Raw genomic sequence first — 13,691 nt, forward strand, 5'->3', positions numbered from 1 at the left:
TCCAGAGTGGCGGCACACTGTTGCAAGCTCGGGATACCAGGGAAATCTCAGGGAAGAAGGGCAGTCTTTATAGGACACTTTTTTTTTCCTCTGGGAATCCTGGTAATAGGCAGTATCCCTGATCTCCACCTCCTGGTGCTGGTGTGGTTTCACACCTGTGTGGTTTTCCTGGAGCACAAGTCCAGCTGGCAGAGCCATCGCTGTGCTCAGAGCCCGCCCAGCTGGTCCGGGCTCTGATTCCCGTTGGGTGTAGGACTCGACAACGACTTCCTGGAATTGGACCTGAGGAAACAAGCACAGGTGACAGACAGGGCAAGCAGGCTGGTCTTATTTCAGGAAGCGACATGGGTAAGAGGTTCCCAGCCAAGCCAGTCCCACCTTACCCTAGAGACCCCTCTGTACAGCTAAACCCCCAGATTTCTGTTTCATGAGGCTTTTGGAGCTGCCCCAATTTCACTCTCGGTCATTGGGGATCAACAGTACAAGATCATTGACAGTCCAGCCCTGACACAGCAGCTGCCTTTGCTCCCCAGCTCACTGCAGCAATGAATTACAGAGGGAGCCAGAAACTTGGCTAAACTCATTGGGAGGAATATATTTCCCTGGCATTGGCCTTTGTTTGCCATTGACAGTTACTGTGCTCCTGTATCTCCTCCTATTTCTATTACTCATAACAACAAGCCATGACACAACACAAAGTCAAGCTCACTTACTTCACTTCCTCATACTTTTTGCCTCGATAAAAATTACTCTTCTTAATCAGATACAGCAACACCAGGTCACAAAAGAAGGCTCCCTGCAAAGAGAAAGAACTTGTGTTTTCTCTTTGGAATAGAAGAGGAAGTGTTCTGATCTCGTTAGCAATGAGCATGAATTAAAGAATCACTTGTAGAAGCTGTGTTTTCATTCATTCTCCAAGCATTTTATGGGGTATATATGTTATATATCTCCCCCTTACAGCTACAGGAGGGGTCTGGGTCCCAATGTGATAGTTTAAGGGAAAACATTCACTTACCGCTCCCATGAGCGCCAGCCCCGAACTGACATTGATAATGGTGGGAATGATGTTAAATTTCCCTGCCTGGAAGAAGAAAAGTCATGAAGCAATCGGTGAGAGAACAGCCCACAGAACAAACTGAAGGGTGTGGTACTGCACAGGGGAAGCTGCTGCTGCCTGTGGGTGTGTTTTGTTCCCATGGAGCAGACACAACCGTGGCAGATCCGCAGTGAACAATCTTGGAGGCTGAAGGTCTGTGTGTGTCTCAGATCCAACTGCCCCTGGCTGCAGTTCTGAGCTTGCATCATCCCTGAATTAGGCTTCTCTGTTTTTTTCTGCAGTGCATATGCATAGAAAATAAGTCTCTGGGGTGTTTTTACTTCTGTCAGGCTTTACATGAGCCTGGTTTTAGGTAGAGGAGGTGCAGGCTCAGCTGCACTCCAGGTCATCTCCCTAACGCAGGGTTAGCTCCACATGATCGGATGGGAAGAGCCCTTTCCTGTGACAAGCCAGAGAGGCTTCCCTCATCCTAGAGCTGCCTTCCCACTGAGAAGTGTCCCCTGGAGATAAATTTCTCTGGAATATTCTGGCCTGGGACCTCACCTTGCCATTGACCATCACATCGAAGCGGATTCCGTAGGCTTTAATGAGCGTCCGGTAGTCAACCCCCTCAGCATCCCGGTAATATTTGGCAAACCTGGAACACAACAATGCTGGTTTTAACTCCATCTGCCCCTCTGAACTCACTCTTCAAACAGATCTGTTCCCCTGGCAGCTTTAGCCTGCCAGGAGCACAACTCCCTCCCTCCCTCCCCTGCAGCTTGGCTGGGGCAGTGCCTGGCACAGGCTGGTGCCACTCCACTGCCAGCCTCCAACTCCTGCAAGTCAAACCAGCCCAGCCCAACTGCAGTGCTGATTGTGGCCTCCTCTTTACCCACCTGAAGTTGTACCCAGAAGAGATGGACGTTTCTGCAGACTTGTTATCCAGCCGGCTAAAAGAATAGTGAGGATTACATTCAGAAGGGGCTTTATCAAGATCACAGTTCCACTCAATCTGAATTCCTATCACACCACCCTTAACAAAAGAGAGAGACAGGGTGAGTTGTTTAAAGCTTAGTTCAGTTAAAGTGTCTTCAAATTTCTCAGGCCCTTGGGCGAGTTTTCCCCAGGGCCAAGAATCTGCATTTCTGGTCCCAGACATGGGCACACACTCCCCTGGATGGGCCCAGTTCAGGTGGGATATTAATCCCATTCATCTACACACAATCCCAGCCTCCCCTGTGCTCCTTTCTGAGGAGCTTTCTCCCAGGACACTGATTCCACTAATTTAAGTGGCTGTAACACACTTCACTTGAGAAGATTCTTTTATGCAGGAACCCTGAAGTTCTGGGTTTAAACCAATGGTGCAGTAATGTTGAAATTAAACACAAAATCCCTGCTGGCAGAGGTTTGGGCAGAATAACAGATAACTGACCCGACCAGCTCTTCCAGAGGACCCACATCACCCTGCCTCCCATTCCCTGGGGACGGGACAAACGGGACCAGCTTGACTTCAAGCACTGGCAACCCTCCAGTGCAGCCTGGACAGGAGGCAGCTCCCTGGGCAGCAGAAAGGACAGTGACTGCCCTCACGGCCACTCAGCACACAGAACAACCAGCTGGAAAGACAAGTGAGCCCAGGGGACACTCCTACCCCCAAGGCCATTTCCTGGAAGTTGCCCCCAGCCCAGCGGACGATGTTCCCCAGCACGAAGATGGGGCAGTAGGGATGCTCGGCACTGTAGCGGCAGGTCTTCAGGTAGGACTCGTTGTCAGTTGCCAGCACATTCATCCTGCACGTGGGGAAGAGGGAAATCCGCCCTGTGTCCCTCTTTCCTTGTCTCCACAGCCTGCACCAAGGCTGCAGAGACAAGAGATTTTCCCAAAGCCCCAGAAATGGCCCCGTGCCACCAGCCCCACCAACCTGCTGCTGGCCCAGGGAAAGCAGCCTGCCCATCCCCCTCCCCCCCCAAAATGACCTCCAGGACAGACAGGGACTTGGCCACCTGAATCTGGGCTCAAGAAAGGGCTGGCATGGAGCAGGTTGCCAAACTGCTCCAGGGCCACCTGGTTTTCTCAAGGCAAACCAATAAGGATGCTAAAAATGCCTATCTGAGCCCAGGAGAATAACCAGAACACACTCCTTTCTACACTGCAAACTAAACTTTGTTTGTTCATATTGCAGCAGCAAATGCAAACAACTATTTTAAATCTGCATTTTTCCCAGCCTTGTCCAGGCACCTTTGTTTTCATGGAAGAGGAGGAATATCTGTTGAGCAGAAGCAGCTCAGGACTATGCACTGGTTGGCAGAGATCCATCTGCCTTAGGAGTTCTGCTGCATCCCAAGCTGCAGGAACCACCAGACCTCATCCAGGGAAGGACAGCCTTCCTTCTCCCAATTGCTCTCTGAGAAGCTCCAAGCCCTCATTATCTCCTTGTTTCTGCGCAGCCTGAAGCCAAAGCAGAGGGAACACCCACCTCCCCAGCCCACCCCTCCAGCAGGAGAAGGACAGTGGAGCAAACAGAGGTTATTGGTTCCCTGGTGGAGAGGACAGAGGGATCTCCAGGCACCTGCACTTACTTGGAGAACTTAAACTTGGGGAAGCGAATTGAGTTCTTGATGTAAACAGTGAAGTTTTCTGCACTGCCAAGAAGGGGTTTCCTGGAAAAGAAGGGTTTGTTCTCTGTCTTACATTTGTGCCCTGCCCACGTGCTAAATCTTGAATTGCCATTTTAGAAACAGCCTCATCCAACAGGTTGGATGGCACCGGGTCAGCTGTGCCACCTTCCCCCACGCTGCCAGCAGGGAGTTGATGAGGAGGGTGCAGATTGAAGGGACACCCCGAGAGCTGGGAACAGCCCTGGGACGGCCAGTGAGCTAAGCAGGGGGAGCAGAGGGCCAGTCCTGCCAGGGGGGCCTTGCAGAGCTCCCTCCTGCACTGAACAACCAACATCCAGCAAGCAGCCAAGCAGAGGAAACACAGAAACTGCCCTGAGTGACACGCAAGCCGAGCAACTCAAGCTTGGAAACGGGATAGGACGGCCACGTACTTGGGCTTGGATCTTTTCTCCACTGGGCACCAGGCCAGTATCTCACAAGTCCCTCTGGTGCTGTCCCTGTCTTTCAAACAACGGCCAGTCTTAACCCCTGCGAGCAGACACACAGAAAAGGTCACGCAGAGCAATCACCTCCCCTCCTTGCCTACAGGGCACATGAAAATAGATGATTTTCTCCCTCCTCCCTGCTGTGAAAGGGCCTCTCAGCTGGAACAAACACTCTCTTGTTGGTTTTCTGAGCAGCCCAGGGTGCCCTGGCCCAGCCAGGGCAGAGCTGGAAGCGAGGCAGCAATCTCAGTAAGAGATGGTAAAGAAAAGAAAGGCTTTGCTGCTCCCTGTGACCAGAGATCTCTGGGAGTGTCACCAGGCTGAGGCCTCTGAGGGACACCAAACACAGTAGAGGAGGAAGGACCCTTCCCTTACCATTGCCAGCCACCACTGCTTGCCCTTCCAGGCAGTCCTCGTCCCTGTGGCACAGGGCATCGGGAATGCTGGCACTCTGCAAAGGGCAAGAGAATCACAGGATCAGAATCACGGAATCCTGAGGACAGAAGCGAGACCTGCAACAGGACACAGGGCTCAGGGGGTATGAAAGGGCTGCTGCTGTGGGGGGAATTCTCTATATTGAAACAGGGATTTTGTGACCATTTCTACACTTCAGCATCCCAAGTCCCTCCCTGACAGTCTTATTGTTACAAGGCACCAGCATCAATCTTTAGTCAAAGATAACCTAAATTTCTTCTACCTAACAATCCTTGAAATAGTTTCATATCTTATTTTTACAAGACATCAACATCAATCTTTAGTTGGAGATGACTTGATTTAATTTTGTCTATCTGAACAATCTTCTGTTGTTTTAGTTCTCTGGGGTATGCAGGTCACTGAACAGAGCTGCATGTTTTACTAATCTCTCAAATTCCTTCTTCCTATCGTTAACCAATGTTTAAGTAAGAACTACAGAGTTAAAAAGTTGAAGCTATTAAGTAAAATTCAAGCTAACATTGTTTACCCCCTTTTAATATGAACACTAAAAAGATGAAGCTGAAGTGGTAAGTGTGGGTCATGCCAACAGCTCGGCACATCACACCACCAGCAACACCAGGAATCAGCCACACGGTCCTGATTTCGGGTTCTGCTCGGGCTGGAGAGGGACAGACTGCAAACAAACCCCAGACATCACCTGGCACTCACCAAAACCAGGCTGGAGGCCACGGTGCTTCACCCTAAGAGGTAACCCTAGCTCGGATCTAAGCTGCAAGCTCTCCAGCCCAAAATCGCCTCTCTCCCGGCTACACGGAGGGTTCCTGCAGCCACTAGAGGACAGCCGCGTCCTCAGCAATCCAGCTGTGCTCCCTGCCCTGCCCGAGACGTGGAAAATCCATCAGTGCCGCAGGGAAAGGCGCTCCCAGCGCAGCCAGCGCCCTCCTCCCCCAGGCTCCAGCCCCTTCTCCACTGAGGACATTTCCACATGACACACAGACCTCACGCCTCTGGCCCACAGGGCACGTTCTGGAAGGTGCCAAGAACCCTCCTGTGTCTGGAAGGGAATGAAAGCCTGAGCGTTCAGCCCTTCCCAGGATGGGGCTCTCAGAGAGCCTCCTCTACCCTGAGAGTAACTGCACTGAGTCACCTCCAAGTCGTTTTCCCGTGGCCTTCTCTGACCCTGAGCAGTCACTGCCTGGCTTGGGCAGAAATCCAACACCTTCACCTCGGGTCAGGAAGGCTCTACATGATCAGTGCCCCTGGAAATTAAGACAGCTGAGCCTGCCAGGTTTGCAGTAACCAGTCTGATTCCCCAGCTGAGATATCCCACTACAGAGAAAAACCGTGCGCCTTCCATCCTTCCTCTGGTCGCTGCTCCCCTGATGTCCTCTGTGAGTTCTTACCCCTGCTTTTGTAGGGGTCTGGGGGCCAAGGGGCTCAGTTCTTCCTACCTCAGGACAGGTGGCTTGTCTCTGGTTTGGGGTCACGATCAGATTCGTCATGACAAAGAAGACGCTTTCACCCTAAAACAAACAGAGTAAAGCAGGAAGGGTTAGAAAACCTGATTTATTTTCGAAGCACTTGTTGCAAGGAGGATGCAGCTCTCAGCAGGAGAGCACAACCTCCCTCTCTTCAGAGGGTTTGCAGGCTGAGATACAACAGCACCCTTTGTCTGGATTTTAGTTTGGATGAGGTCCCTCCTGCTGTGGGTGCACCCACAGCCACAAGAGCCAGCCCACGGGCGTGGGGGGAGGCAGGGCAGCCCTGAGCACCTCCCAGTAAAACACCAGTTCACACATACTGGTCAGTGCCACCATTTCATCCCTGGGTGTGCACTCCAGTCACTTGCTCGGTGTCCCCACAGCTGGGACTGAGGCACCACAAGCAGCTGCCCGACCCTCCTGCTGCACAGCACGTGTTGGGCTGAGGCTTTGCACTCAAACTGGTGGAAGCAGAGAACACAGCCACAGGTCTGGGGGGAGTTTTTATTCTTATGTACAGGCAGTTAAATTGTTCATCTTACAGCTTTCTGTCCTGTCAGCACAGGACCCTGGTTTTCCCCTCACACCCTTCCATGTAGTGAAAGCACAACTGCCCCTGGCAAGCACAGCTGGGGGAATTCCAGCTGGTGTTGGGCCACATCTGCTGCCACCTCTCCCCTGTGCATCTCACGGTGTCCAAGCCAAGGAAGCAGCAGGGCAGGTTCAACCAGACACTTTTCCAGCAACCCTCATCACTCTTAATTGCACCACATTTTCTTTCCATCTCCCATGCCAACCTGTGGAGGGATGACGTAGTCTGCGACATCCCACAGCCTCTCCCCCAGCTCCGAGGTGTTGGTGAAGGCCACCCCTTTCAGCTTGGTGATGACAGAGCTCTGGAGAGATGTGTCTGTGTCCTGATAGCCTTTCTTGACAACAAACACCCACCTGTGTGAACACAGCAGGCAGCAGCGTTAGGGGGCGGTTCAGGCAACAAGTCAACCAGTAAAGATTCACACCAAGGTCAAAGACCATCCAAGAGCAAATCAAAGCAGGCCAGTGACACCAAACCCTCTGTAACTCCTGCCACAAATATAGAATAAACTCCTTGACACAAGCTGTGCTTATCCACAGCAGGGAAATGTGTAATAACTGGTCATGAGGTAAAAAACCAAAGCCTCCCACCTCCCTGTCCTGTGCTACACTCAGCAACCTCAGAAAAGGAGAGGGGGGGGGCAGGGCTCTGCCTTCTTGAAATGAGAAACAAAACAAGCTTTTTGCAGGTTGCAGTGAGGAGTGTGGATGGTTTCACATGAGCACAACTCTCCCACTTCACCTCCTTGTCAATGGGCTGCTGGTCAGCAACAATCCATGGCTGGGGAGATGCAACTCCTGCAGGTGAGCTGGATACTCCTAACCTGTAGGGAATATTCTCATCTGGATACAGGATGCTCTGTAAGCTGCTGTCATGGTAACAACCTGACTGCACACCTGGGAGAGCTGCTGCTGCCTGGCCAAGCAGCCCAAGGAAAGACTTTGCTTACTTCCCTCCACTGGAAGCAGCAAGAATTCCATTTCCCTGGGTGAAAACCTCTGGTTTAAATAAAATTCTTCCAGCTTCCCCACAGTACTGCCAAAATCACCTGCCAGGACAACAAATCACTCAGACCCTTGAAGAAGCTGAGGGTGCTGGGGCAGATTTGGGGAGAGGGACAGAGGTTGGATCTGCTGGCACAGCTCCCCTGGGCAGTGCACTGACCTGCAGGGCACTCAGGGAGAGAAAGGGCCATCCCAGCCTGAGCAGCACTGGCCACACTGCCCTTTACCTGCTACATGTGACAAACCTGGATAACAACACTCCCCACCCCTGCGAAGTTTCCTGCTTTCCCATTTTCCTCAGAACACCCATTTCCTCTCCCAGGAGGGCTCAAAAGCAGACCCTTATTTTCTGCAGAGAATGGTGGAAGAAATGGCAGCTGCAGGAAACAATCCAGAGGGGTTGGATGATCCCCACCCCAAGCCAGCCTTCGAACAGGTACATGTTCCTGAGCTGTAACCCCAGTCTGGGAGTCACTGCAGGGACCATCGGTGCCAAGGGTTTGCAGAAGGCAGGAGATGCCAAGGGAGAAAAATAGCCAGTCTCTGACCACTCACAGCCACTGGTCATGCTGGATCCCTCTTGGACAGAGGATGTGTCCTCAGCAATGTTATCCACAGGATTGCTCCTTTAGCAGCCGGTCCGTGCCAGACTGCTGAGACTTCACTCGTGCTCTGCTCACTGGAGCAGGCTCTGGGACTGCACAGCCTTCTAAAAATAAACCCAGCACGTAAAAATGACTCTGCTATATTTAATCAGTGAAAACACGAGGTGCAAGAAAGGTGAAGGGACTCAGGAGCACAAAGAGTGAGGGTACAGGCTTTAGGTATCACAATCTGAAAAGCCTCAGAAACTCAGGAAATGATAGCATCATATAGGTTGGATAATTCCAGGTCTGAGCCTGCAAGGACTATCACTGTGCCCATTACATGCCAGTGTGACCAGCCTCTTGCAGAACTGGGCCTTTCCTGAGTGCTGCTCCAGCTATTTCCACGCCAGCTCGCCCTGCTCTGAAATGAATGCGAGGCAGCGACATTCCCGCTGCCTCAGCCCCCACAGTCCCGGCTGCTGCAGCCCACTCCAGCAGAGAAATCTCCCACTTTCTGCTGGGTTCCCTCCCGTTTAGGCTTGAGCATGCCGTGCTGTCCTGCAGATAACCCAGGTGTATCCCGAGGCTCGGCACCATTGCCCTAAATGCTATTGTTCCTAACGAGTCAGGTGTTAAGCTTTGGCTCCATTCCCACCGCATACAGAAATAAAGATATAAATAATGCAGTGCAAAGCCCGAGTGGCACTGGGGCTATTTTTAACCAGACCTTCATCTGAAAGGTAGAGCCGAATCCAGTGATCCCTAGCGGGTGAAAAATCAGGTATAACCTACCAGACGTTACAAAACGCAGCTGTACCAACATGCCCAGCTATCTGCATCAAGATCGGGAGGCACAGCAGGCTGTCTCTGTGTGCAGAGCATCCCGCACCGCTCCTCAGCACAGCTCAGCAAGCAAAGGCACCCCCAGCAGCACGTGAAGCACAGGGCGATCCTTACCCCACCAGGTAAGCCAGCACGGAGAGCTGCACCACTCGGTAGAGGACCCCCACCTTCTTGTTCTTGGCAATGACGTACTTCTCGGTCTTGTAGTCGAAGAGCGACAGGAACAGAGCCTTCCAAGCCACCTGCCCCATGGCCCCGGCTCGCCGCGCTCCGCGGGAGCTGCTGGAGCAGCGGCGGCGCTCGGGGCTCTCGCTGCCCACACGTGCTCTGCCTGGAAACCCGACACACCAACCCCTCGCACCGATCTCCTCCCCTCCTGTCAGCTGCTCCACGGCAGCTCTCGGCTCCCAGACCAGCAGCTGCGCCAAGATCAGATCCTTCCTGAGCTGCTTTCCAGCTGATTCATCCCCTGGGAAACCCCCCTCCCCCCTGCCCGCATCTGTTTGGTCCCCTTCTGTCCCCCACAAAACGTTTAGAACGAAACATGTTATAGCATGAAGCAGCATTGCAGCACCCGAGGTGACACAGTTACAGTCTCTCACTGCTAAGGATTAAAGCCCTTCTCCAGCCTTTACAGGATGACAAATGTAACAGGGTTAAATTTTTAGTTTCTTAAACGTTCACACGAGCTGCGAGAGCTGGGGTCCTTGTCGGTCATCAAAAATATCTGCCTGGCTACTACAAAAAGCCACCAAACCCCCAGATTAAGGAATTAATAAATGAACTCTGCATGTGGTTAAGGAACAATCATCATAGACAATAATTTCTTAAAACTGGACCTGAGGAAATGAGCGCAGGTGACAGGCAGGGCAAGCAGGCTGGTTTTGTTTCAGGAAGCAACGTGGGCAAGAGGTTCCCAGCCAGGCCAGTCACACCTTTCCCCAAAGGCTGTCACTCTCTGACAGCTAAAGACCCAGCTCTCAGTTTTATGAGGCTTTGGAGCTTTTGGAGCTGCCCCCATTCCATTCTTGGTCATTAGGGACCAACAGCACAAGGTCATTGATGGTCCAACCATGACACAGCAGCTGCCTTTGCTCCCCTGCTCACTGCAGCAATGAATTAAAGAAGGAGCCAGAAACCTGGCTAAACTCATTTGGAGGAATATAATTTCCTGCAATTTACCTTTGTTTGCCATTAACAGTTACTGTGCTCCTGTATCTCCTTTTATTTCTATTAGTAATAACAATAAAGCCATCACTAGTACTGCCCATTGTAGTACTCCCCTGCCAAATTCTCTTCCCTGGGAGAATCATTCTCAAAATCTCAGGTTTTATGAAAATGTTGTCCTCCATCCTCCTGAAATTCCATGTCAAATCTAAACAGCTGGATCTGATTTTTAATGAACGTGTGTGACAAGGTTGCTCCAAATCACCAGAGAATCACAAAGAGTGTAATAAGGACCAAAACACTCATTTTGTACCTCATCCCAGAGCCATCCCTAGAGTTTCTCTGCAAAGTGAAAGAAGCCTTTCTCCAGCACCTGCAAAATTAGAGCACAAACCTCTGCCTGTGGCCTCCTTTTAACCCACTTCTGCCCACGGGGCTGGTCCCACAGGGACACCCTCTGCTTGCCCTGGCCCTGCTGGATCTGCTGCAGGGACAGCACTGAGGGGTGAGGGTGTCCCGTGGCTCAGGGCTGCCTCCACCATCACTCCTGCTGCACTGAGGACACACAAGCTCATGGACAAATGAAGTACCAGAGGAGACAATTCACCCCTCTTCTCCATCTCCATCTTCCTCATCGCTGTGGGCACTGCACAGACTGGAATCAGACCACGAGACCTGCCAGCAGTTAAACAGTGTGTTACCTTCTGGCCTGGTTTTACTCGGTGGCACAGACACAAGTCTGCTCTGAGCCTCTGTAATAATTTCCAGGTCAATTAATCTGAGAAAAGACTTACACACAGGTTAGAAAAAAATGTTCCTTAGAGCAAGAAGTGTTCTGCTCTAGGTGCGGACTCAAGATGTCAACCAGGTTTGATCACTAAAATAAAAAAAGAGGATGTAAAGCTGATACTTTCCTTGTTTCTTTTCAAACATCACCTAGGAGCACAGTTGCAAGAGCTGTTTTGGAACAAAAAAGTTTCAACTTGTATCAGATGTGCCTCAGAATATTCTGCACACTGCTCAGGACAAGCTAAATTTTTGCTGACAATGCTGTTGCTGAGCTGCAAAAACAACTGAGCTGGCACTTTTTTGAGTGCTCTTACGGATATTGTTCTCATCACCTGGTTTTCACAACCTTTTTTTTTTTTTTTCTTGCCTGAAAATCAATTCTACTGGTGTGTTTCTTGAAGTATCTGTAGGTGTTCAAACATAAGCAGTTTCATCTGCAGCAGGGGAGTAAATAACTGGTCCAAGTACCATCAGTGAGAGATTAAAAAAAATGGTAATTTCACTTAGTCCTTCTCAAGGGACTGAGGTTGGATCTTCCCCGCAAGATCTCTTCCTTTATGAGTCCCACACTTTAAATTTCCCATGGAAAAAACCCAAAGGTTCTGCTCAATTCCCATGAGTGGTGTTTTCCCAGCCCGGAAATTCTCACAGGGAGAATCACAGACAGGACTGAAACTGCCCCTTTCTCTATTTTTTTTATTCCTGACATGTTACACCTGTACTTAATTCCTCACAGTGCTCACAGCAATTGTCTTGTGTATCCTGTGAGTTCATGTGACTGATGACATCCCTGCCTGCCCAGATTGCTCCTCACCTGCCTTCCCTCCACCTGTCAGCAGCTCCTTGGTGTTAAGCTGCCCTGGAGCTGATCTCAGGCTCATGAGCCTGCAAATGACACATGAAGGGACTGTGGAAATTAAACTTTAAACCCCTGCCCTGATCCAGGGGCATTTGAAACACAGTAAGGTCACAGCAGTCTCTACAATAGCGGAGCACAGATAGATTTTAAGATCAGCCCAGTAATATCTTTAAAGCACCCCCAAAGGAGACCAGATGCTTTCCAGGCAGTGGCAGAGAGCCCTGGCTGCTGGAGGTGCCTGTTTTAGGCACTTTTCTTGTTCTCTTCCAGTGCTAAATGGTCACCCCCAGGCATCAGTTCTTGCCATGATTCCCACTCCGCCCTTCACTGACTGTCAAGTGCAACAGAAACCATCGGGGGCTGACTCAGAAACGCTGAGACATTCCTCCAGCACTGAAATGCTCCTGCAGCAAATGTTTGAGTGATGCAGGTCCATCATCCCTCAGAAACAGGCGCCAGACCAGCTACTGAAATAGCAGAGAGACGAGGAGGAGAGGATGTAAAACAAGCTATCTTGGCAAGGAAATGAACAGTGGGAAGGGCAGCTCTCTCCATTAGTGGTTTCTTCTCCTACTGTCATACTTGTAAGTCAACATCTACAAAAAACCGAGGTGAAGGGTTGAACAGGTTGAAAGAGGAAGCTGCTTTCAAACCACAGCTCATGCCCACGGAAACACATGGAAATCAGTACCATCGAGCATGAGCTGCTTTCTGAAAGTGACAGGTTTGGATGTAAAAAAAAAGAAATGTGTGTGCAGCCCACAGTGAAACACGCTCTGCTCAGCTCCTCTTGCAACCCTGGCTGTGACTTTGCAGGGTGAATCAGCCTCTGTGTTTGTCCTCCTCACTAGCACAGCTGCACACCCAGCCACGATGGAAAGGGAATTTGTGGAAAGAATCTGTCATTACCCACAGGAGAATCCTGAACTGTCTGTAGGAGTGAGAACTGGACCAGTTCTGACGTTCCAGAATACATTCTGTCTTTGATTCAGCTCTCCACTTCCAGGAGAGCCATCTACAGCCTTTGAACGCATCCCAAGTTATTCCCCAAGTCTTGAATCTCCTCTACAGCGTGTAGGAGTGTCGTTATTATGAGCTGGAACATTCATCCACTCCTCTCCCCCAGCCCAAGAAGTGAAAGTGCTTGAGGGAAGAGGAACAGAGAGGAAGGAAAAATACTGCACACCTAATGAAGCCAAGCCATCATGCCCCGTTCTGTGAGAGTGCTGGCACTGAATCAGGTAACAGGAATTAAAGAAAAGTGCCCATAAAACACTGCTCAGAGGCTGAGTGCAGTGACAGCAGAGTTGTGCAGGGCTGTGCTGCAATGAGTTCACCTTGTGAAGTCAGCCAATAAAAGCATCACTGGGAAATAAGGGAATGTTGTTTCAAAGCCTGGAAGTTGCATGTGTTTAATAAAATGTGTATTCACCTTAACCACTGATTTAAAGGTGAATATACCTGACAGATCAGTATTTGCTTCTTTGTCAACACGTGTCATTCCTGACCTGGAAAGACAAGAAACTGGTCCTGGCTTGATACCCCTATCAGAGCTTATCTTGCTGCAAGTGCTGAGGAGAAAACTTCATCCCCTTCCTTCACCTCCCCGACATAATCAGTTAGAAAGTGCAGACTGAGGCCTCTGCCCCTTCCCCCTGGAATTGCCCAGTGGTAACTCCTTCCAGCCATGGGAAAACACAGGTCCTGCTCAGACCTGACCCCCAGAGGAAAAGGTTTTCCTGAGCAGCTCCCTCAGCACCCAAGCTCACCTCAGACCTGCTGATGGCAG

At 50.7% G+C, this 13,691-nt stretch overlaps 1 protein-coding gene across 2 annotated transcripts; it reads right to left on the reverse strand.

Annotated features, from left to right (window-relative positions):
• Positions 1–104: 104 nt before the first annotated feature.
• P2RX5 (purinergic receptor P2X 5) lies at positions 105–9,444 on the reverse strand. Of its 2 annotated transcripts, none has more exons than XM_027891563.1 (12): positions 9,202–9,444; positions 6,856–7,006; positions 5,981–6,100; positions 4,518–4,593; positions 4,089–4,185; positions 3,619–3,699; positions 2,691–2,829; positions 1,936–2,072; positions 1,601–1,694; positions 1,016–1,081; positions 714–796; positions 105–282 (listed from the first exon to the last, which is right to left on the reverse strand). In XM_027891563.1, the coding sequence occupies exons 1-12, from the start codon at positions 9,336–9,338 to the stop codon at positions 207–209; spliced, it is 1,257 nt and encodes a 418-aa protein (XP_027747364.1). In that variant the 5' UTR covers positions 9,339–9,444; the 3' UTR covers positions 105–206. The 2 variants fall into 2 exon arrangements, with proteins under 2 accessions (XP_027747364.1, XP_027747365.1); XM_027891564.1 differs by having other exon boundaries at positions 6,029–6,100; positions 9,202–9,438.
• Between the last annotated feature and the right edge of the window lie 4,247 nt (positions 9,445–13,691).

The sequence above is a fragment of the Empidonax traillii genome, unplaced genomic scaffold, assembly GCF_003031625.1.
Source record: "Empidonax traillii isolate 1590-97213 ecotype Southwest subspecies unplaced genomic scaffold, ASM303162v1 scaffold322:size1131127, whole genome shotgun sequence".
NCBI classification, from domain to species: domain Eukaryota; kingdom Metazoa; phylum Chordata; class Aves; order Passeriformes; family Tyrannidae; genus Empidonax; species Empidonax traillii.

Bases quoted from the DNA above. Each gene is read 5' to 3' on its own strand.
- P2RX5 (XM_027891563.1), bottom strand. From the start codon at position 9,338: ATGGGGCAGGTGGCTTGGAAGGCTCTGTTCCTGTCGCTCTTCGACTAC. The intron at 4,186-4,517 runs GTAAGGGAAGGG...GTCTGCTCGCAG, and splicing joins AGCAGTGGTGGCTGGCAATG to GGGTTAAGACTGGCCGTTGT. The intron at 3,700-4,088 runs GTACGTGGCCGT...CTTCTTTTCCAG, and splicing joins GAGAAAAGATCCAAGCCCAA to GAAACCCCTTCTTGGCAGTG.